The 24,684-nt window shown below is 40.4% G+C and overlaps 1 protein-coding gene across 1 annotated transcript in view; it reads right to left on the reverse strand.

Moving 5' to 3' along the window:
* The window catches only part of EDNRB (endothelin receptor type B), a 37,285-nt gene extending 19,290 nt beyond the window's left edge, over positions 1–17,995 (reverse strand). Inside the window, exons 1-2 of the mRNA XM_070751252.1 lie at positions 17,244–17,995; positions 332–444 (exon numbers count right to left, since the gene is read on the reverse strand). Coding sequence (XP_070607353.1) covers positions 332–444; positions 17,244–17,729 — 599 coding nt within the window. The 5' untranslated portion in view covers positions 17,730–17,995. The remainder of the gene's footprint in view (positions 1–331; positions 445–17,243) is intronic.
* Between the last annotated feature and the right edge of the window lie 6,689 nt (positions 17,996–24,684).

The following is a 24,684-nucleotide window of genomic DNA, read 5'->3' on the forward strand; positions in this document are numbered from 1 at the left end:
AAACTGGAGAAGCTGATGGCACGATGGAATAAGGTGAAAGGTTAGATGCTGAGTAGAATCTGTGATGCAAATGTGAAAAATAAACTCCAATCACTCTTTCAACAATAACAAATGCAAAGTAGAGCCAAGGAAATATATATATATAAACTAGTAAATATTTGAACCCCCCGCAATTGGTGGTGGTGGTGATGGTTATTGTCGGTCGGGTGATGGGCACATGCACTGTGCACTGTACACCCCTGTTTGGTGTGCATCTACATTATTCTGTGTCTATAATTTCACATACAATAGTCACATTATTTAACAAAGACAAAAAGAACTGTTTTCTCACCTATCAATACTGAGAGCACATAAACTTAACACGATGATGCCAACAGCCGTCTTTTGAAAGTAGGGGAATAATTTACATAATTCAACTCCAAAAGGCCATTTTGCTGCATGAAGCTGCGAAGAGAAAAAAAAGATGTGCTGAGCATTTCAAACTCCAGAATAGAAAGACAACACATGCTAAACTAATCTTATGCTAAGAATTACCAATTCTTGGAAGCTTAACCTTGGCATCTGAAAACAAGGAAATCATTTTTGAAATCTAGACGATACTATTTTCTCTTCATAAAACAGCACCAACTGTTTAGAATTATTCTTTTGCAGTGCAAAATATCATGCATATAATTAGGCTGAATCTGGAAAGATCTATTCATACAAGTGTCCCTGGGATTTGCATTAATCTCAATAACTCTGTCACAAATTTGGATGATGGAAGAAAAAATTCATAATGTTTTGGAAGACGTCTGCATCCACCAATCTGAGGTCATCCGTTGCTATGGGACGAAAGTGTATTGGCCCAGTGTATTTAACCTCCTTTGGCTTTTGAAAACAACATAGTGCCATTCTCAGATGGCTCTTCACTAAGAAAGGAAGACAGAGCTAGGATTGATTCTGGAAAGCTAATCCTAAATTCTGAGTTTGTTTGTTTGTTTGTTGAACATAAGAACATAAGAACATAAGAACATAAGAACATAAGAACATAAGAACATAAGAACATAAGAACATAATTTAATTTTAATTTAATTTAATTTAATTTATTAGATTTGTATGCCACCCCTCTCCATAGACTCGGGGCAGCTCACAACAGTAATAACACAGTATATAACAAATCTAATGATTAAAAGTCACTAAAAAACCCTTATTAAAAGAGAACATAAGAACATAATTTAATTTTAATTTAATTTATTAGATTTGTATGCCGCCCCTCTCTGTAGACTCGGGGCGGCTCACAACAGTAATAACACAGTATATAACGAATCTAATGATTAAAACCCCTTATTAAAAGAAAACATAAGAACATAAGAAGAGCCATGCTGAATCAGGCCAAAGCCCATCGAGTCCAGTATTCTGTGTCACACAGGGCCCACCAATTGTCCATGGGGATCTTGAGTAGAAACAGGAGACAAATCCCTCCCTTTCCCTTGACCCCCAACAAACGGTACCCAAGGGAATCCTGCCTGCCTCAACCAACATAGAGGTGGTACATGGACATCCGTTTCAATAACCACCGATACACTTGGCATCCATGAATCTGTCTAATCCTGCCCTGAAGCTATCAAGGCTGACAGCTATCACAACCTCTTTTGGAAGTGAATTCCATATTTGCTTATTTGATTTCTATGCCGCCCTTCTCCTGAGACTCAAGGCGGCTTACAATATACATGTATTAGAAATCTACATAAAAACATGTTCTAAAAAACCCACAGTTAAAACTAAACAAACAGGCTCACATATCACACATCCAACATTCATTCACTAGGTTGGGCAAGAAGTTAAAGTTTCAATGGCCCCAAGCCTGCTGGCAGAGGTGGGTCTTCAAAGCTTTGCAGAAGGCAGGGAGAGTGGGAGCAGTATGGGTGTCTGGGGGGAGCTTGTTCCAAAGGGCCGGGGCAGCCACAGAAAAGGCTCTTCCCCTAGGCCCCGCCAGACAACATTGTCTGGCTGATGGGACCTGGAGAAGGCTGACTCTGTGGGCCTTGACTGGCTGCTGGCATGTATAAGGCAGAAGACGATCCCGTAAGTAATCTGGTGGCATGCCGTGCAGGGCTTTACAGGTCATAACCAACATTTTGAATTGTGTCCAGAGACCAATCGGTAACCAGTACAGCACACAGAGTGCTGTAGAGACATGGGCATATCTTGGAGTTTTGGCAAACTCTATAGCTTTTCATTCTCTATCCATGGATTCTTTTTCTGCTGATACAAATATGACTACCCTGAACTAGCAAAACTTCATAATGATTCCAAGGGCTGAGGGATAGAAGAGTACTATTAGGTGGCTTAAAAACCAAGCTGGGAGTAATGGCCAACACCATTTATTGTTCATGAATACTACATGTTCTTCAACCAGCTTGCTTTCCTTAACAATTCTACTCCAATATTTCTTTGATATTAATGTAAGTCTTGTTCTACTCCAATATTTCTTTGGTATTAATGTAAGTCTTTTCTGTTGTGAGTTGACTGTGGTCAGTTGATCATGGTGAGTTGACAGTGATGAGTTGGCTGCAGCTCGTTGTTGTAGACCCAACCCAAGCTATGTAGTGAAGTGTTTTGGGTCTGAAAGGAAAGTCTGATATGGAGCAAGCAAGGACAGCCATATAATATTTGGCCGCAACTTCTTTAATTAAACATTTCACATATCACATATTGCAACATGTAACATGGTTCTATTGCTCCCACTTACAACTGCTTTGTAGAGTTGCCAGCAGATGCAACGTGAGAGTTTCATGTGCTCCAAATACCTTTACCCCTTCATATCTGAAATATTGCATAGTGCCTAATACTAACTATACTTGCAGATAGATGGATATCAGCAGTGGGTTGCTCCCGGTTCTGCGAACCGATAGCGCTGGCAATGGGAGGCTCCGCCCACCCGCCCAGAATGCTTCTGCACATGTGCAGAATCAGACACGAACCAATTGTAACAAATTTTAGAACCCACTACTGGTGGAGATCTTTAGCATTTTAGATTCTGCAAGAGAACAATTATAACTGAAATATTTTCTATGGTAACTTGTTTTAATACAACATTACCTATGTTTTATTTTCAAGATTTGCCTGACTATCCAAATTGCCCTTCTTGCCTAGATCTGATGTCAGATTATTGGTCTAGTAAAGCCCATATTAAATCTTTGGTTGGATTGTAATAATTATTCCATTTGTAAGAGTGTCAGCTTCATACCGTAATATCAATCCTGAATCATTATAATAGTCCCATTGTAGTACCATCAAATTTGTAATAACAGTCTTGGAAATAAATAATTTGGGACATGCCTTGGAAGATCTATGTGACTTGGCCACATGCATCTGGCTCGGAGTACTGTGTACAGCTGCGCATATCTGGAGGACTATTGGGAAGATTTGCTTTGGATCTTGCCCAAAGATTAAAGCTGATATAAATCTTAAAGCAGTGACATCATTTACCATCCTCTGCGCCAAGAATGCTGAAAGGGCAGCTTTGATGGATGGTAGAGTATTATTGTGAATACTGTAGATTCAAATAACTTCTGGATAATTTTTGAAGGATAGTCTTCAATTACGCTGTACATGTGAAGTGGGCCTCTTATTTACCTCAATATCAATATAACTGTGAGAAATTTGAATTGTGATTACAACTGTTGCTATGATGTATGCCTGGTGAAGACAGAGCAATTTCAAAGTAGACTTGATTATTTATTTATTTATTTGTTTGTTTGTTTGTTTGTTTGTTTGTTTGTTTTGTCCAATACACAATACATATAGAAGAGAATAGACATGAAGTAACATATATAAAGAAAAATATAAAATAGAGGAGAAGATATATGATATATGAGAAAATATATATGATATATGAGATAAAGGAAAGACAATTGGACAGGGGATGAAAGGCACACTATTGCACTTATGTACACCCCTTACTGACCTCTTAGGAACCTGGAGAGGTCAATTGTGGATAGTCTAAGGGAGAAATGTTGGGGGTTAGGGGTTGACACTATTGAGTCTGGTAATGAGTTCCACGCTTTGACAACTCGATTGTTAAAGTCATATTTTTACAGTCAAGTTTGTAGCGGTTAATATTAAGTTTGAATCTGTTGCGTGCTCTTGTGTTGTTGTGGTTGAAGCTGAAGTAGTCTTTGACTGGTAGGACGTTGCAGCATATGATCTTGTGGGCAATACTTAAATCGTGTTTTAGGCGTCGTAGTTCTAAGCTTTCTAGACCCAGGATTGTTAGTCTATTTTCGTAGATTACCCACTGAATGACATAAATACAAATAATTATTAATTAGCAAGCCAGTTTGGTATCATGGTTAAAATTCTGGCCACAAAATCAGGAGATTGAGTTTTGTCTCACCACAGGCATGAAAGGTGGCTGTATGATCTGGATGATCAATGGGTGGAAACCAAACAAGGAGAGAAGTAACTTAGAACTAAGGAGATATTTCCTGACTGTTAGAACAATTAATCAATAGAACAGCTTGCCTCCAGAAGTGAATGCTCCAACACTGGAAGTTTTTAAGAAGATGTTGGATAAGCATCTGTCAGACGTAGTGTAGGGTTTCCTGCCTAAACAGAGGGTTGGACTAGAAGACCTCCAAGATCCCTTCCAACTCTGTTGTTGTTATTTGTTATCCTGGGCCAGTCATTCATTCTCAACCAAACCCACCTCACGGGGGAAACTTGTAGAGAAATTGGGAGGAGGAAGGAGTTTTGGGTATGCATGCCACCTTGAGTTGTTTATTTTAAAAAGAAATAATAAAGGTGAGAATACAAATCAATTCCAATTCGTGAAAGTTCTCGTAAGACAGCTCTTTCCCCCAAAAAACCAGGATCCTTCAGTTGTTTTGCACTGCAAATCCATATTTCTCCTCTTCTATACTAACTGGAGATTATAGAAGTTGACACTGAATACCTTTGAAGCACATCCTAGAATACTGCTCATCTGTCTGGAACCCATACCACATCTCGGACATCAACACCCTTGAAAACGTCCAAAGATATTTCACCAGAATTGCCCTTCACTCCTCCATTCGAAACAGAATACCCTATGAAAATAGACTAACAATCCTGGGTCTAGAAAGCTTAGAACTACGGCGCCTAAAACACGATTTAACTATTGCCCACAAGATCATATGCTGCAATGTCCTACCGGTCAATGACTACTTCAGCTTCAACCGCAACAACACAAGAGCACGCAACAGATTCAAACTTCATATTAACCGCTCCAAACTTGACTGTAAAAAATATGACTTTACGAATCGAGTTGTCGAAGCGTGGAACTCATTACCGGACTCAATAGTGTCAACCCCTAACCCCCAACATTTCTCCCTTAGACTATCCACGGTTGACCTCTCCAGGTTCCTAAGAGGTCAGTAAGGGGCGTACATAAGTGCACTGGTGTGCCTTTCGTCCCCTGTCCAATTGTCTTTCCTTTATCTCATATATCATATATATTTTCTTCCTTTCATATATCTTCTCCTCTATTTTTACATATTATCTTTATATATATTACTTCATGTCTATTCTCTTCCATATGTATTGTGTATTGGACAAATGAATAAATAAATAAATAAAAAATGAATAAAAATTGGGGAAAACTCTTTTAGGACCTGAAGCCTTAATAAAAGGAGGATAAAATGAGGCAAGGATATCTTCATGATCCAAGTATGAATTAGATTAAATCAGGGGTCTCCAACTTTGGCAACCTTAAGACTTATGAATTTCAACTTCCAGAATTCCGCCTCTAGTCATGCTAGCTCAGGAACGGGAGTTGAAGTCCACAAATCTTAAAGTTGCCAAGATGAACCAAGCTCAGGTAGCATGTAATGACTTAAGAAAATACATTAATAATACTTTTCATTCATAACATCCTTATTATTATTCTGATAGAATCAACAGGGAGAGGATGTTTGTACTTAGCAAACAGAGATGACAAATATCCAAGGTGTAGTCACAGTGACCCTAATCCTGCTAAAATATATTAGGATTGTGTGGTTCATTGAAGCATAAAGAAATGAGAACAAACTTTTCTGCAACTTTTAAAATCAACTGCTGGTTACCACAAACCATGCAGCTGTTTTGACCAGCTTCTACTGTATGCCATCCCTGAAAGCATCCTAACTACTTTAAAGATTTGCAGACAAATGCCGTATTTTTCGGAGTAAAAGACGCACCAGAGTATAAAACACAGCTAGATTATTATTATTATTATTTATTAGATTTGTATGCCACCCCTCTCCGCAGATTTTCAAGGTGGAAAACAAGGAAAAAAGTATTCTAAACCAAATGGTGTAGTAATATATTATTTAATAAAATACCAGTGTAGTGGAATACTTTTTATAAACATGTATACGTTTTACAACCATGTGGACTTTTTACAAACTTCAAACTTGACAGCTCGAAGACTTGTGGACTTCAACTCCCAGAATTCCTCCTCCAGCTCAGGAATGGGAGTTGAAGTCCACAAGTCTTAAGTCTGTCAGATTTGAAGACTCTTGCATCCCTAACCTGGGGTCTTCAAACCTGACAGCTTTAAGATTAGCAGACTTCAACTCCCAGAATTTCTCCTCCGGTCATGCTAGATGGGGTAATTAGAAGGCAAAAACAGCCCCATATTTGCAAAAAAACAGGCCATTTTTCACAAAATGGGAGCATTTTTACCTTCCCCCAGCACCCAGGAGCTCTCTGCAGGCTTCCCAGACTCTCTGTCCAAAAATGGGATGTGGGGGCTGGTCTTCAGGACAGCAATAATGGATGTTTTCAGTATATAAGATGCACCGACATTTCCACTCTCTTTTAGGGGGGGGGGAGGTACGTCTTATAATCTGAAAAATACGGTATCACATTTACTGTCCAGATGCTCTGAAACGCCATTTTTAAAATTCAATCCTGGGCCTAGAAAGTTTAGAACTAAGACGCCTTAAACAATATCTAAGTATTGCCCACAAGATCATATGCTGCAACGTCCTGCTTGTCGGCGACTACTTCAACTTCAACCACAACAACACAAGAGCACACAACAGATTTAAACTTAATATTAACCGCTCCAAACTTGATTGTAAAAAATATGACTTCAGTAACCGAGTTGTCGAAGCGTGGAACTCATTACCGGACTCCACAGTGTCATCCCCAAACCCCCAACACTTTACCTTTAGATTATCCACGGTTGACCTATCCAAATTCCTAAGAGGTCAGTAAGGGGCAAGTACAAGTGCACTAGAGTGCCTTTCGTCCCCTGTCCTATTGCTCTCCTATATCTCCTATTCCTTTCTTCTATTGCTATATCTCTTCTTCTATTCTTTCATTGATATGTTCTATTACTATACCTTCTTTTCTATTATTTCTTAGATATATTTTACTATGAATATCTTCTCTATAACCTTCATCATGTATTTTACTATGTGTATACCCACATAATATACCCACTAAATCCCTCATTGTGTATTGGACTGACTGACTGACTGACTGACTGACTGACTGACTGACTGACTGACTGACTGACTGACTGACTGACTGACTGACTGACTGAATGAATGAATGAATGAATGAATAAATAAATAAGTATCATACAGCCCTAAAGAACACGATAAGTCACCTAATATTTTCTGGTAGATTGGCTTATGCCAATACAGCACAGTGGTATAGTCCACACCGGTTTCCCTTCGGTTGGATTTCCAAAACTGCGCAAAATAATTAGATCACACACTGATCTATCTTTGTGTGCAAGGTAGTACTTGACCTATGACCACAATGAAGCCCAAAATTTATGGTGCTGAGCAAGGAAGTTGTTAAGTGAGTTTTGCCCCATTGTTTGACCTCTTTTCCACAATTGTTAAACAAATCACGAGTTGTTAAGCAAATCATATGGTCATTAAAGTGAATCTGGCTTCCGTCAATGGCTTTGTTCGTTGGAAACTAGTCCTGGGAGAGTAGAACTATCCTAACCATATGCCAGTTGCCATGTATGTGAATTTTGACCATGCGATCATGGAGATGCTGCAATGGTCATAATTATGAAACCTGATCATGTCACTTTTTAAAATGCCATTGAAGCTTTGAATGTTCCTTAAATGAATGTTTGTAAGTCAAGTAGTACCTGTACTGAACACAGTCAAAACAGTAGAAATGTTGGTAGAGTTTGTTTGTTTGTTTGTTTGTTTGTTTATTGATTGATTGATTGATTGATCGATTGATTGGATTTGTATGCCGCCCCTCTCCGTGGACTTGGGGTGGCTAACAACAGTGATAAAAACAGCATGTAACAATCCAATACTAAAAGAACTAAAAAACCCTTATTATAAAACCAGACATACATACAGACATACCATGCATAAATTGTAGAGGCCTAGGGGGAAAGAATATCTCAGTTCCTCCATGCCTGATGGCAGAGGTGGGTTTTAAGGAGCTTACGAAAGGCGAGGAGGGTGGGGGCAATTCTGATCTCTGGGGGGAGTTGGTTCCAGAGTGCCGGGGCCGCCACAGAGAAGGCTCTTCCCCTGGGCCCCATCCTACCATCTCTCACAATACTAGACCACAGAGTATCAACAGTAGAGACCTTCAAATTTCTAGGGTATATCATATATCAAGGCCTAAAAGACCTAATATCAAAAACATCATCAAAAAAGCACAATAAAGAATGTTCTTTCTTTGCCAACTCAGGAAGCTCAAACTGCCCAAGGGGCTGCTGACACAGTTCTACAGAGGAATTATTGAGTCTGTCTTCTGCACCTCTATAATTGTCTGGTTTGGTGCTGCAACCCAACAGGACCGACACAGACTTCAGAGGATAATCAGAACTGCAGAAAAAACAATTGCTGCCAACCTGTCTTCCATTGAGGACCTGTATACTGCACGAGTCAAAAAGAGGGCCTTTGAAAATATTTACTGACCCCTCACATCCTGGACACAAACTGTTTCAACTCCTACCCTCAAAACAAGATACAAGAATAGTTTTTCCCAAATGCCATCACTCTGCTAAACAAATAATTCCCTCAACACTGTCAAATTATTATTTTAAGTCTGCACTACTAGTTTTTCCTCATCATTCCCATCACTCATTTCCTGCCACTTATGATTGTATGATTGTAACTTGTTGCTTGTATCCTTAAGATTTTTATTAATATTGATTGTTTCCTGATTGCTTATTTGTACCCTATGACAATCATTAAGTGTTGTACCTCATGATTCTTGATAAATGTATACATTTTCTTTTATGTACATTGATAGCATCTGCACCAAAGACAAATTCCTTGTGTGTCCAATCATGCTTGACCAACAAAGAATTCTATTCTATTCTGTTCTGTTCTATTCTATTCTGATCTGTTCTATTCTACTGTGTTCGCATCATAGGCTATATAAATATGTCAGGAAGAGCAAACAAATAGTCACAATTTTTTATAAATACTTGGAGGAGATATAAGAATAATTTGAAAAAATAGAGCACTCTAAATATATGTAAAAGTCACCATATACTTTTATAAACATCACCTGAATGCTAACCATCAGCACTGATTTATACAGATGTGAGACAGCAGATAATTTAAGAAAAATAAGGCGGAGAAATTTGAGCCTTTTAATAAAGTGACCCAGATTGTTGGGGGCAATATGCTGACTCTGTAAACCACTTAGAGAGGGCTGTGAAGCAGTATATAAGTCTACTGTCAGTGGTTCCCAACTTGGGGCCCATGCTCCACAGAGGGGCAATTTGATTTTTAATGGGGGCAACTGGAACCTTGTTTAAACCAAGTTAATGGCCTCTTAGGCTTCCTCTGCATGAGTTGGAGTTAACTTTTTAAATAGTAAGAATTATATTTATTTTTATTTTTTATTTATTTATTCATTTGTCCAATACACAAATACATAGGAAGAAAAATAGACATGTGGTAATATATATAAGGGTAAAAGTGAACTTAGAGGAGAGGATATATGAAAGGAAGAGAATATATATGATAGGTGAAAGAAAGGAAAGACAATTGGACAGGGGACGAAAGGCACACCAGTGCACTTATGTACGCCCCTTACTGGCCTCTTAGGAACTTGGAGAGGTCAATCGTGGAGAGTCTAAGGGAGAAATGTTGGAGGTTAGGGGTTGACACAATTGAGTCCGGTAATGAGTTCCACGCTTCAATAACTTGATTGTTGAAATCATATTTTTTACAGTCAAGTTTGGAGCGGTTCGTATTAAGTTTGAATCTTGTGTTGTTGCGGTTGAAGCTGAAGTAGTCATTGACTGGTAGGACGTTGCAGCATATGATCTTGTGGGCAATACTCAAATCGTGTTTTAGGCGCCGTAGTTCTATGTTCTATATATGTTGAGAGGGCACCAGGATCTTTTGCTATTGCTGTTATTAATCATCAGTTTATCCAGGCAATTTTAGCACGAATGTAACATAAATACAAGATGCAAGTTAGCATTGCAAAATGTGGTGTTTTGTAAATACATGCCTTCTAATCCACAAGAAATAAACAACTAACATTTTATTAAACTTTTCAGAAAGAGCAGCCAATGGGCCATTTGGCCAAGAGCTGCTTTTACCAAATGTTGGGCTCTTAATTTGCAGTCCCTCAGATATTTGCATAAAATATTACCCTGCACCCTAGACTGAAATGCACTCTTGCAAAGTAACCCAGAAATCAAAATCCAGTGATAGAAAGACATGAAGGAAAATGTAACACAGCCATAATCAGTAGTAGGTATAGGACAAAGAATATTTGGCAGCAGCCACACAGAAAAAAACCCATTCATTCCAGACAAACTTTGCTAAAGACTGAGAGCTTTGGTAAATAGATACAAGGCTGTTAAGGGCAAAATGCAGAAGACACAGAGATAGGAAAAACTGATAGCAAATACACTTATCTAGAGGGAAGCAAGAGCACATAAAAGATTTAAGAGCTCTGAAACCCCCCTGAAGTCAACTAAGACTTCAATCTGAATAGTAACAAATATCAGTTCATAATGAATGTAGCTTGGTTTAAAATGTATTAGTTTCATTGATTAGTTTAATTCAATTTATTGGTTTCATTTAATTTAAAAATTATTAGTAGTTTGAATTTTTTAGGAATACTGTAAGTTGTCCTAGTCTTCTTTTAATAATAATAATAATTTATTGGATTTGTATGCCGCCCCTTTCCGTAGACACGGGGCGGCTAACAACAATGATAAAAACAACATGTGACAATCCAATAATAAAACAACTAAAAACCCTTATTTATAAAACCAAACATACACACAAACATTCCATGCATAACTTGTAATGGCCTAGGGGGAAGAAATACATTGTACATTGTGTTGTGAGCCGCCCCGAGTTTTCGGAGAGGGGCAGCATACAAATCTAATAAATTATTATTATTAAATTATTAATTAAGAACTTGTGTGTCTGAAGATACGACTCAATCCTAATTCCTGTAGCCTTAGCCAGTTTAACTAGCTGGTGAGAAAAGATGCTGGATATTATAATTAAGCAACTTGAGAAGATTCAAATTCAAATAGTATCATTCATTCAGTACTTTCCAGTTGGTCAATTTAACTTGGTATAAAACAAAAAAGCTTCTAGAGTTGTTAACCTGATCCTACGCAGCTTCTGCTCAGACAATCTGACACTACTCACAAGAGCCTACAAAACTTTTACCAGACCCATCCTAGACTACTGCTCATCTGTCTGGAACCCATACCGCATCTTGGACATTAACATCCTTGAAAATGTCCAAAGATATTTCACCAGAAGAGCCCTTCACTCCTCCACTCGAAACAGAATATCCTATGAAAATAGACTAACAATCCTGGGTGTAGGAAACCTAGAACTACGGCGCCTAAAACACGATTTGAGTATTGCCCACAAGATCATATGCTGCAATGTCCTACCAGTCAATGACTACTTCAGCTTCAACCGCAACAACACAAGAGCACGCAACAGATTCAAACTTAATAGGAACCGCTCCAAACTTGATTGTAAAAAATATGATTTCAACAATCGAGTTATCGAAGCGTGGAACTCATTACCGGACTCAATAGTGTCAACCCCTAACCCCCAACATTTCTCCCTTAGACTCTCCACGATTGACCTCTCCAGGTTCTTAAGAGGCCAGTAAGGGGCGTACATAGGTGCACTAGTGTGCCTTTCGTCCCCTGTCCAATTGTCTTTCCTTTCTTTCATCTATCATATATATTCTCTTCCTTTCATATATCCTCTCCTCTAAGTTCACTTTTACCTTTATATATATTACCACATGTCTTTTTTTCTTCCTATGTATTTGTGTATTGGACAAATGAATAAATGAATAAATAAAAATAAATAAATATCCACCCCGAATCTCCGGAGAGGGGCGGCATACAAATCCAATAAATAAAAATAAATAAATAAAAATAAAAGTAATAAAAATAAAAATATCATCCCCTAACCCCCAAAACTTTACCCTTAGGCTATCCACTGTTGACCTCTCCCGATTCCTAAGAGGTCACTAAGGGGCGTGCATAAGAGCACCAGAGTGCCTCCCATCCCGTCCTAATGTTTCTCTCTTACTAGTATCATGTATATAAATATTGTCATATCTTTGTATACCACCAATACGTACTTGACAAAACAAATAAAAATAAAATAAATAAATGTCCCATGAATTTTGCATCTTGCAAACTCATAAGCACACCATTTTGCCTGTGTTCCCTGTCCTACTATTCTATTGTCCTCTTTTATCATTACTTTTTACTTATGTTATGTTTATGCAAACTACTATCCTACACATGTTTGACAAATAAAATAAATAAATAAATAAAATAAATAGTCAATTTCTGTAAGAGGGAGGGTTTTTACTAGAGTAGACTAGACTTGGCTATTTATGTGCAGTTCCCAAAGTTTATCTAAGGTACCTTTGTAGCATTTTAAAAAGCATTTTAAATGTGAGATAAGGTACACCGAAATTCCCCATTATAGAAAGAAAACTTTATATTATTTGTTGTGGTTGGCTCTGGCCCAGCTCCTGCCCCAGGGAATGGGGAGGTGGATGCAGGGGAAACTTCAACGTGTCACAGGCCTGTGTTATTGCCGACAGAATCAGTTCAGAGTTTAGTTTCCTCGGACAAAGAAGAAGGCGGGAGTGACCCGGCAGAGGAGGGCTTGGCACACAGCCCAGGGAGTCAATCTCCCTTATCTTCCTTTGATTCAGATGATGACATTCTGGACCCACGCAAGCGCAGAATTATGCATAGAAGAGACCAAGTAAGAACATATTACAGGAAATAAGGGAGGCCACCTGTGTTTGGGTGGGGCTCCAGTAATTAGGGCTGCTACTATAAATAGCAGCATGTGGATTTGGCCGTTGTGGAAGAATATCTGATCAGAGTTTGTCAGGAATCCTGTGTTTTCTGGACTTTGTTGCTTTTTCACGCCTTGGAAACCAAAGCAGAGCAACATGTGTGTGTGTGCTTAAGGAAAATTGTACAGACTACACGGTTGTTTTGGGAAGAGTGCTCTTTGCAATACAAAAAGAGTGCTTTGTTAATTTTGAATTTTGTGATAAAGAACATTGTTTTGAATTTTCAAACGTGTGTGTGTCTGAAATTTGTACCCTTGAATTTTCGGGAGGCTCCTACCAGAGAGCCCGGCAGAACATTATTGGTCCTCATTTTTTAGACTTCCAAGGATTTCATATTGTTCTTTGAGATATTATTATTCTTATTATTTGTGCAATTTGGTTCTTGTTTTTTTCAGTGATAGGCTCCATTATGTGCGATTTGTGACTAATATTTGTAATATTTCCATGTTCTTTAGCACAGGATCTCCTCAGGGCTGTGTCCTATTGTTCACTTTGCTGACCCATGACTGATGTGCAAGGTTTACTGCCAACCATATAGTGATGCAGGACGATGATACAGCAGTAGTGGACCTTATTGAGGAAGATTTTGAGTGAAACAGGCATAGCAGGGCCAGTATTTTCTCCATCATATGGGAAAAGCCCATCTTCCTTTCCCTGTCCTTCTATAGAGAGACGACTGAAAGCCTCCTGTGATATTGTATTACTGTTTGGCTTGGGTGTATTACCATTTCAGACAGGAAGACTGCATAGAGTGGTAAGGATGACCAGAAAATATTATTAGAAGTTCACTTCCTTATATCCAGGATATGGCATATAAACGATGCTTGACCAGGCTCCAAACTTTAGCATGGGACACTACACGTTCCAGTCAATGAAGCAGTGGAAGTGATGTGCCGGTGTCTGGAGGCTGTTAGGGTCTGGATGGGTGTCAACAGACTCAAACTCAACCCTGATAAGACGGAGTGGCTGTGGGTTTTGCCTCCCAGGGACAATTCCATCTGTCTGTCCATAACCCTGGGGGGGGGGAATTACTGACCCCCTCGGAGAGGGTCCGCAACTTGGGCATCCTCCTCGATCCACAGCTTATATTAGAGAACCATCTTTAAGCTGTGGCAAGGAGGGTGTTTGCCCAGTTTCGCCTGGTGCACCAGTTGCGGCCCTATCTGGACCGGGACTCACTGCTCACAGTCACTCATGCCCTCATCACCTCAAGGTTCGACTACTGTAATGCTCTCTACATGGGGCTACTTCTGAAGAATGTTCGGAAACTTCAGATTGTGCAGAATGCAGCTACGAGAGCAATTATGGGCTTCTTTAAGTATGCCCATATTACTCCAACACTCCATAGTCTGCATTGGTTGCCGATCAGTTTCGGTCACAATTCAAAGTGTTGGTTATGACCTATAAAGCACTTCATGGCATCGGACCAGAATATCTCCAGGACCGCCTTCTGCCGCACGAATCCCCGCGACTGGTTAGGTCCCACAGAGTTGGCCTTCTCCAGGTCCCATCAACTAAACAATGTCATTTGGCGGGACTCAGGGGAAGAGCCTTCTCTGTGGCGGCCCCAACCCTCAGAAACCAGCTCCCCCACAGAGATTAGAATTGCTCCCACCCTCCTTGCCTTTCGTAAACTTTTTAAAACCCACCTCTGCCGTCAGGCTTGGGGGAATTGAGACGCCTCCCCCGGGCCTATACAGTTTATGCATGGTATGTTTGTGTGTATGTTTTTTTGCTTTTTAATAATGGGTTTTTAGTGATTTTAAATTATTAGATTTGTTATACTGTACATTGTTTTATTGTTGTTGTGAGCCACCCCGAGTCTACAGAGAGGGGCGGCATACAAATCTAATAAATAAATAAATAAATGAATGAATGAATGAATGAATGAATGAATGAATGAATGAATAAATAAATAAATAAATAATAATTCTCTCCATGACCAGTTTTCTTTGTTACTATGTGTGTGTGTGTGTGTGTGTGTGTGTGTATGTGTGTGTGAATAGTCCTCAACTTAGGACTACAATGGAACCCAAAATTTCTGTTAAATGAGACATTTGTTAAGACAGTTTTGCTGAAGTTTAACACTTTTCTTGTCACAATTGTTAAGGGAATCACCACAGTTGATAAGTTTGTAACCTGGTGGTTATAAGCGAATCTGGCTTCCCCATTGACTTTGCTTGTCAGAAGGGTATCACGTGACTCTGGGACGTGGCAACCAGCCACAAATGATAGTCAGTTGTCAAGCACCTGAATTTTGATCACTTGATCATGAAGGATGCTGCCACGGTTGTAACTATGAAAAGTGGTCGTAAGTCAGATTTTTCAGTGCTGTTGTAATTATGAATGGTCACTAAATGAAGTGTTGTAAGTCGAGGACTAAATGTAAAGCACATGTATGTGTATGGGGATAGATATAGAGATGGAGATGAAGATGGAGATATATAGAAAGACTGGACTGGACTGGACTGGACTAGAATAGAATAGAATAGAATAGAATAGAATAGAATAGAATAGAATAGAATAGAATTCTTTATTGGTCACGTGTGATGGGACAAGGAATTTGTCTTTGGTGTATATGCTGTCAGTGTACATAAAAGAAAAGATACATTTGTCAAGAATCATGAGGTACAACAATGATTGTCATAGGATACAAATAAGCAATCAGGAAACAATCAATATTAATATAAATCATAAGGATACAAACAAGTTATAGTCATAGAGTCAGAAGTGGGAGGAGATGGGTGATAGGAACAATGAGAAGACTAATCTCTATCTCTATCTCTATCTCTATCTCTATCTCTATCTATCTATCTATCTATCTATCTATCTATCTATTTATCTGTGTCCATGTGTGTGTGTGTGTATTCCTTTTTCCGTATTCCTCGATCTTCCTTTTCATTATCAGCAAAAGTATAAAAGTATTTTGCATATACAGTACATATATAAATACGTTGCATGTATATATACATATAAACACACACACACAAACACTGCTCAAAAGAATAAAAGGAAACACTTAAACAACATAACATAACTCCAAGTCAATCAAACTTCTGTGAAATCAAACTGTCCACTTAGGAAGCAACACTGATGGACCATCAATTTCACAGGCTGTTGTGCACATTCAACTTGGTACAGAACAAAGTATCCAATGAGAATATTTCATTCATTCAGATCTAGGGTGTGTTCTTTGAGTGTTCCCTTTATTTTTTTGAGTAGTGTATATATATCTGTGTGTGTGTGTGTGTGCATGCATGCATGTGTGTATATGCATGTATCTGTGTATATGTATGTATATATGTGTGTACACACACACAAATATACATACATACAAACATACACACACACACTTTTGAGAGCAGGAATCCGAATGTCATTTTTTTAACCTGTAAGTCACATTTTTCAGTGCTGTTGTAATTATGAATGGTCACTAAATGAAGTGTTGTAAGTCGAGGACTAAATGTAAAGCACATGTATGGGCATGGGGATAGAGATAGGGATGAAGATGAAGATGGAGATAGATAGAAAGACTGGACTGGACCAGAATAGAATAGAATAGAATAGAATTCTTTATTGGTCACCTGTGATGGGACAAGAAATTTGTCTTTGGTGTATACGCCCTCAGTGTACATAAAAGAAAAGATACATTTGTCAGGAATCATGACACAAGAATATGTGTGTGTGTGTGTGTGTGTGTGTGTGTATACACACACACACACATACACACACACACACAAATATACATACATACAAACATACATATAGACACACACACACTTTTGAGAGCAGAAATCAGAATGACATTTTTTTAACCTGTGCCAGAAAAAAAGTGACAACGGAGATCATTTTATTAATATTGCAATTTAAAAAAAAAAACCCTCTGGGATCCGCGCTCGTCGCCGCCTTACCTTGTACAAGTTGATGGGGATGTCGATGAGGATGAGCAGCAGGTCGCCCAGGGCGAGGCTGGCGATGAGGATGTTGGGCCCGTTCCTCATGCATTTGTTCTTGTAGATGATCCGGAGCAAGGTGGAGTTGCCGATGATGCCCAGCACGAAGACCACGCAAGCCACCACCGTGTTGATGTATTTGAAAGTCTTCTTGATCTCCGTCGGGCGGGTGCACGCCGGGTAAGCCGGGGAAGGCGCTCGGCCGGCCCCGCTGCCAGGCGATCCCGGGCGAGAAGCGTTGGCATCCCCGAAGCTTTCCTCCACCGCCGCGGGAACCGCGCTCGTCCAGGAGGAGGAGGAAGAGGAGGCGGCCGCCAGACTCTGCGCCGTGATCTCGGCCAGGCGCGGCGAAGAGTCGCCCAGCTCCAGCGCTCGGGTGCCGCCCGCGCAGCACACCAGGGCGGCCGGGATCCAGAAGCTCCACAGGATGCGCCCAGCCATCATCGGCCGAAAGAAGCGCAGACGGTGACAGGAGGGGGAGTGATGAAAGAAGAGCCACCCGTAGGATAAGGCGCAGCCCCCTTAGGATAAGGCGCAACTTGCTAGGGAATCCCTCGCATCGGCTAGCGAGCGGGTTCCACCTAATAGCACGTGCGCCCAGTCGGAGCCAGCGAGCCCAGCCGTCTGACCGGCGTTGCGCGCTGTCGAGGAGGACCCGCGGAGAGGCGGATGCCTGGAAAGAAGACGATTCGCTCGGGCCCAGCAACGTCGCTTCCTGTAAATAAACGCGACTCTTTTTGAAGAGGCTTGAAGCCAGCGCTGGGGTGAAGAGGAGGGGGGCGCACGGGACTTGTGGCTTGACTAGACACACTCATTTATTTGACATGGTGTATAGGTTCTGCTGCTTGACCTGGGGGGACAGGACTGGTCTAGAAGACCTATAATAATAATAATGATGATGATGATGATGATGATGATGATTATTATTATTATTATTATTATTATTAATTAGATTTGTATGCCGCCCTCTCCGAAGACACAGGGCAGCTCCCAACAATAATAAAACAATATTACAATGAAACAAATCTAATATTAAAAACATATAAAACCCCATCATTTAAAACCATGCAGCACACACATACCGAACATAAAATATAAAAGCCTGGGGGAGGATGTCTTAGTTCCCCCATGCCTGGCTATACAGATGGGTCTTAAAGTAATTTGCGAAAGACAAGGAGGGTGAGGGCAGTTCTAATCTCTGGGGCGAGTTGATTCCAGAGGGCCGGGGCCACCACAGAGAAGGCTCTTCCCCTGGGGACCGCCAAACGACATTGTTTAGTCGACGGGACCCAGAGAAGGCCAACTCTGTGGGACCTTATCGGCCGCTGGGATTCGTGCGGTAGAAGGCGGTTCCGGAGGTATTCAGGTCCGATGCCATGTAGGGCTCTAAGGTCCCTTCCAGCTCATTTGATATTTATTTTTATTTATTTATTATTTAGATTTGTATGCCGCCCCTCTCCGTGGAAGTCTGCTTTTCCCAGGCTCTCTGGGAGAGGGAAAATAATAATGATGATGATGATAGAATAGAATAGAACTTTATTGGCCAAGTGGTATTGGGCACACAAGGAATTTGTCTTGGTGCAGATGCTCTCAACCTACATAAAAGAAAAAGATACATTTGTCAAGAATCATGTGGTACAACACTTAATGATGCTCATAGGGGTCAACTAAGCAATGAAGAAACAATCAATATTAATAAAAATATTAAGCATACAAGCAACAAGTTACAGTCCTAAGTGGGAGGAAAAGGATGATAGGAATGATGAGAAAAACTAGTAGAATAGAAGTGCAGATTTAGTAGAAAGTCTGACAGTGTTGAGGGAATTATTTGTTTAGTAGAGTGATGGCATTTGGGGAAAAACTGTACTTGTGTCTAGTTGTCTTGGTGTGCAGTGCTCTGTAGGGATGTTTTGAGGGTAGGAGTTGGCACATGACCCGTTGCCCTAGCTCAGCTCCAACATGCATGTGTGTGCTAGCCAGCTGATTTTTGGCTCACAGAGACTCTGGGAGGGAGTTTTTGGCTTTCAGAGAGCCTCCGGGGGGATGGGGGAGGGCATTTTTACATTCCTTCAGCTCCAGGGAAGCCTTTGGAGCCCGGGGAGGGCAAAACACGAGCCTACTGGGCCCACCAGCAGTTGGAAAACAGGCCGTTTCTGGCTTTCAGAGGACCTCCAGGGGACAGCAGAAGCTGTTTTCGCCCTCCCCAGGCATTGCATTGTGGGTGTGGGCAGTCACGCATGTGCAATAGTGCACGCCCATGCTTTTTTGGCACGTGAACCAAAAAAAGTTCGCCATCACTGCACTATAACAGTGTGGGGCTCCTATGGGTACGGTCAGGGGTGGGCAGCAGGCAGGACGGGGTGTAATGCAGTTCCACTGGTGGAAATGAAGATGCGTGTGCAGCTCCAGCTGATCAGCGGCTGTTACTTCCTGGATTACTGGTCTCGGTTCGGCTCTCCTTTTTTTCCCCTGCTGCTACTGCTGTGTCTGCACTCCTTGCTTCTTTCCTCTTTCCTCCTGCCTGGCCTCGGACGAGCTTCCCTTTCTTCTGCCCAGCTCCCCTCCAGCCTCACGCGGCCACCTCCCGCCTGTGGTGCAAGCAGAAGGGTTGGATGGAAGCAACGCTGGCAGCATTCATGCTTCTGGCAGCACCCGTTCCCCCAAGCTGAGGCAGGGGGGCAATCCAGGAAGTAGAGCGCAGGAAACACATAGCAAATTGTCACCCCAGCGAGCGACACTGGTAAGGTAGTAAATCAAGGACTTAACAGTTCACTTGAACGGTGATGATCGTTCAAGTCACTCCCACCTGGTCAGATGGCTAGCAAGCCACTCCTATCCAATCACATGACCATTAAGCCACACCCACAAAATAAGCCACACCCACAGTGTGGCAGTAAAAATTTTGGCTGCCCATTACTGGGTACAGTCAGATACACAGAACTTGTAGAAAAATTTTGGTTAGGTACGCAGAAAGCTTGGGTACCAAGACGGACAGTTCATCCTCCTCAGAATCTCAGACTAATTGATCCGGTCATGGACCACTCACAACACATATTGGTTGGTGTTCTGTCGGGTTCTCTGGTAGACTCCTCCCAAAAATTCACAGGTACAACTTTCAGACACACACACGTTTGAACATTCAAAACAATGTTCTTTACAATGGAAATTCACTTAAACCAAGCCCTCTTTTGGTATAGCAAAGAGCACTCGTCTCCAAACAAACTGGTAATTTGTACAAGTCCCTTATCAGTTCTGTGATACTTAGCTTGCAGCTGTGAGACAATTCACAGTCCTTCTTCTTTCACAAAGTGAAACACACTTTGGTCTTGTTTAGTTTCAAAGTGGGAAAAATCAGCATACAAAAGGTCAAAGTCAGTAAAGCAGTCACGAAACACAACGATCAGATAATCCTCCACAATGGCCAAACCCACAGGCTGCCATTTATAGCAGCCTCACTAATTACCACAGCCCCACCCAACCACAGGTGGCCTCATTTTTTTTGATAATAATCTCTCAGTTGTTGCCTATGCCTCGCTCTCCGCATGCGTGGCTGTATCCTTAACTCTTGTTCTGAATCCAAGGAGGAGCTAGATAATTGATCTCCTTCTGAGCTGTCTGCCACACTCTCATCCTCCCTGTCACTCATGTCTTCTTGGTCAGAGGAGTCTTCATCAGCAGATTCCACCGGGGAGGGGGGCAAAACAGGCCTGCAGCATGTGGATGTGTCCCCCACATCCACAGTCCTTGGGGCAGGAGCTGGGCCAGAGCTAACCACAACAGGTTGGAAACATGCAGAAGTGTAGTAGACAGGCAATGGCAAGAATGATAGAAACATAGAAGACTGACGGCAGAAAAAGACCTCATGGTCCATCTAGTCTGCCCTTATACTATTTCCTGTATTTTATCTAACAATGGATATATGTTTATCCCAGGCATGTTTAAATTCGGTTACTGTGGATTTACCAACCACGTCTGCTGGAAGTTTGTTCCAAGGATCTACTACTCTTTCAGTAAAATAATATTTTCTCATGTTGCCTTTGATCTTTCCCCCAACTAACTTCAGATTGTGTCCCTTTGTTCTTGTGTTCACTTTCCTGTTAAAAACACTTCCCTCCTGAACCCTATTCAACCCTTTAACATATTTAAATGTTTCGATCATGTCCCCCCTTTTCCTTCTGTCTTCCAGACTATACAGATTGAGTTCATTAAGTCTTCCCTGATACGTTTTATACTTAAGACCTTCCACCATTCTTGTAGCCCGTCTTTGGACCCGTTCAATTTTGTCAATATCTTTTTGTAGGTAAGGTCTCCAGAACTGAACACAGTACTCCAAATGTGGTCTCACCAGCGCTCTATATAAGGGGATCACAATCTCCCTCTTCCTGCTTGTTATACCTCTAGCTATGCAGCCAAGCATCCTACTTGCCTTTCCTACCGCCCGACCACACTGCTCACCCATTTTGAGACTGTCAGAAATCACTACCCCTAAATCCTTCTCTTCTGAAGTTTTTGCTAACACAGAACTGCCAATGCAATACTCAGATTGATTATTCCTTTTCCCCAAGTGCATTATTTTACATGTGGAAACATTAAACTGCAGTTTCCATTGCTTTGACCATTTATCTAGTAACGCTAAATCATTTACCATATTACAGACCCCTCCAGGAATATCAATCCTATTGCACACTTTAGAGTCATCGGCAAATAGGCAAACCTTCCCTACCAAACCTTCCCCTATGTCACTCACAAACATGTTGATCTTGATTCTTTTGCTAGGCATGGAATCTCTGCAAGGATCCAAATGAGAACTTAAAAGTCATAAAATGTAATAATCCAGGGAGGGAAAATATCCTATTATGAATATAAAAAAGAAAAAAATGAAGAGACTCAGAAGGGTAGCTTGATGGCTTCCCAAAGGTCAGGATAGGAAGGCCATTTCCTGTTTAGCTAAAGTAACTTAAGAGTAGTTTAAAAATTCCCATTTCGAATACGGTTAGGAGGATCTTGTTTTGAAATCCTCAGTAGCACAGGATGTACACACGAACAAAGAAGTTTCAGGGAAAAATTAAAGTTTCCTGAGGGTTTTTTTTTCCAACTTGCTTATTATAAGCAGCCAGGAGATCTTTAAATTTCCACCAAAATAAATGAAGAATTAACTCCCAAACCAATGAAAAGTGTGACTCATTTGCAGCTGCTGAAGCGTAGACATCAGAGAGTTATTGTTAATGGCGAGTATTCTGAGCAGAGACAGGTTACAAATGGTGTGCCACAAGGGTCTGTTCTGGGTCCTATTCTTTTTAATATGTTTGTGAGTGACATAGGGGAAGGTTTGGTAGGGAAGGTTTGCCTATTTGCCGATGACTCTAAAGCGTGCAATAGGGTTGATATTCCTGGAGGCATCTGTAATATGGTAAATGATTTAGCTTTACTAGATAAATGGTCAAAGCAATGGAAACTGCAGTTTAATGTTTCCAAATGTAAAGTAATGCACTTGGGGAAAAGGAATCCTCAATCTGAGTATTGTATTGGCAGTTCTGTGTTAGCAAAAACTTCAGAAGGGAAAGATTTAGGGGTAGTGATTTCTGACAGTCTCAAAATGGGTGAACAGTGCAGTCAGGCGGTAGGGAAAGCAAGTAGGATGCTTGGCTGCATAGCTAGAGGTATAACAAGCAGGAAGGAGGAGATTATGATCCCGCTATATAGAGTGCTGATGAGACCACATTTGGAATACTGTGTTCAGTTCTGGAGACCTCACCTACAAAACGATATTGACAAAATTGAACGGGTCCAAAGACGGGCTACAAGAATGGTGGAAGGTCTTAAGCATAAAACGTATCAGGAAAGACTTAATGGACTCAATCTGTATAGTCTGGAGGACAGAAGAAAAAGGGGGGACATGATCGAAACATTTAAATATGTCAAAGGGTTAAATAAGGTTCAGGAGGGAAGTGTTTTTAATAGGAAAGTGAACCCTTTGACAAGAACAAGGGGACACAATCTGAGGTTAGTTGGGGGAAAGATCAAAAGTAACATGAGAAAATATTATTTTACTGAAAGAGTAGTAGATCCTTGGAACAAACTTCCAGCAGACGTGGTTGATAAATCCACAGTAACTGAATTTAAACATGCCTGGGATAAACATATATCCATCCTAAGATAAAATACAGAAAATAGTATAAGGGCAGACTAGATGGATCATGAGGTCTTTTTCTGCCGTCAGTCTTCTATGTTTCTATGTTTCTAAGGCCAATTTCCCATCTCTTGCTTGGCAGGAATTGGTGCGAAGATTGACCAAAGCCACACATCTGAATTACATGCATCACTAGTTAACTGGTGAAGTTTTACTTTTTTAAATTATAGAAATACTGTATAGTACATTAATAAAGACATATCAATTGAATAGTACTATTCAAAGGTTTTCAAGATTTTAGAATACATAAGCATTCTAACCCCTGTGCCACCCATCAATAGATAGATCAGACCAAAAAATCAATACCATATATGTCTAAAATTGCAGGTAGTCCTCACCTTACAACTACAATTGAGCCCAAAAGTTATGTTGGTGAGTGAGAAATTTGTTAAATGAGTTTGCTCCACTTTATGACTTTTCTCACTCCGTTCGTTAAAGGAATCACTGCCGTTCTTAAATTAGTCACATGGTCATTAAGTGAATTTTCCTTCTTCCTTCACTTTGATTGTCAGAAGATCACAAAAGGAGATCACATGACTCCAGAATACTGCAACCATCATAAATGTGAGTCAGTTGTCAAACATCCAAATATAAATCACATGATTGGAGGGTGAAAAATGGACATAAATTAAAAAAAATAAAGGGAACACTCAAATATCAGAATATAACTCCAAGTAAATCAAACTTCTGTGAAAGCACATTCAACTTTGTACAGAACATTCATTCAGATCTAGTATGTGTTATTTGAGTGTTCCCTTTATTTTATTGAGCAATGTATATATACTTTGTTCTGTACAAAGTTGAATGTGCTGACAACAGAATGATATTGACTGTCAATCAGTGTTGCTTCCTAAGTGGACAGTTTGATTTCACAGAAGTTTGATTTACGTGGAGTTATATTCTGATGTTTGAGTGTTCCCTTTATTTTTTTGAGCAGTATATTTGAAATGAAGAATATATGTCCGACATCAGAAAGCAACATTTTGCAAGTGGTTTCTATGTATTATCCAACATTCTCCTTAATTGGTCTTAGTGTTTACTCAGAATGTCGTGTTTCTTGTGAAATTAATAATGTTTTATTTTTTGTTATTGCAGTTACTTGTCTGTAGAATTAATTGCTGTGATCCCTTGTTCTCAGACTGATAAAGATGCAGCCAGGAACTGAACAGAAGTAATTTATCAATGTTTGCAAAAGGTTCGTGTTACACA

The sequence above is a fragment of the Erythrolamprus reginae genome, chromosome 4 (assembly GCF_031021105.1).
Source record: "Erythrolamprus reginae isolate rEryReg1 chromosome 4, rEryReg1.hap1, whole genome shotgun sequence".
NCBI lineage: Eukaryota > Metazoa > Chordata > Lepidosauria > Squamata > Dipsadidae > Erythrolamprus > Erythrolamprus reginae.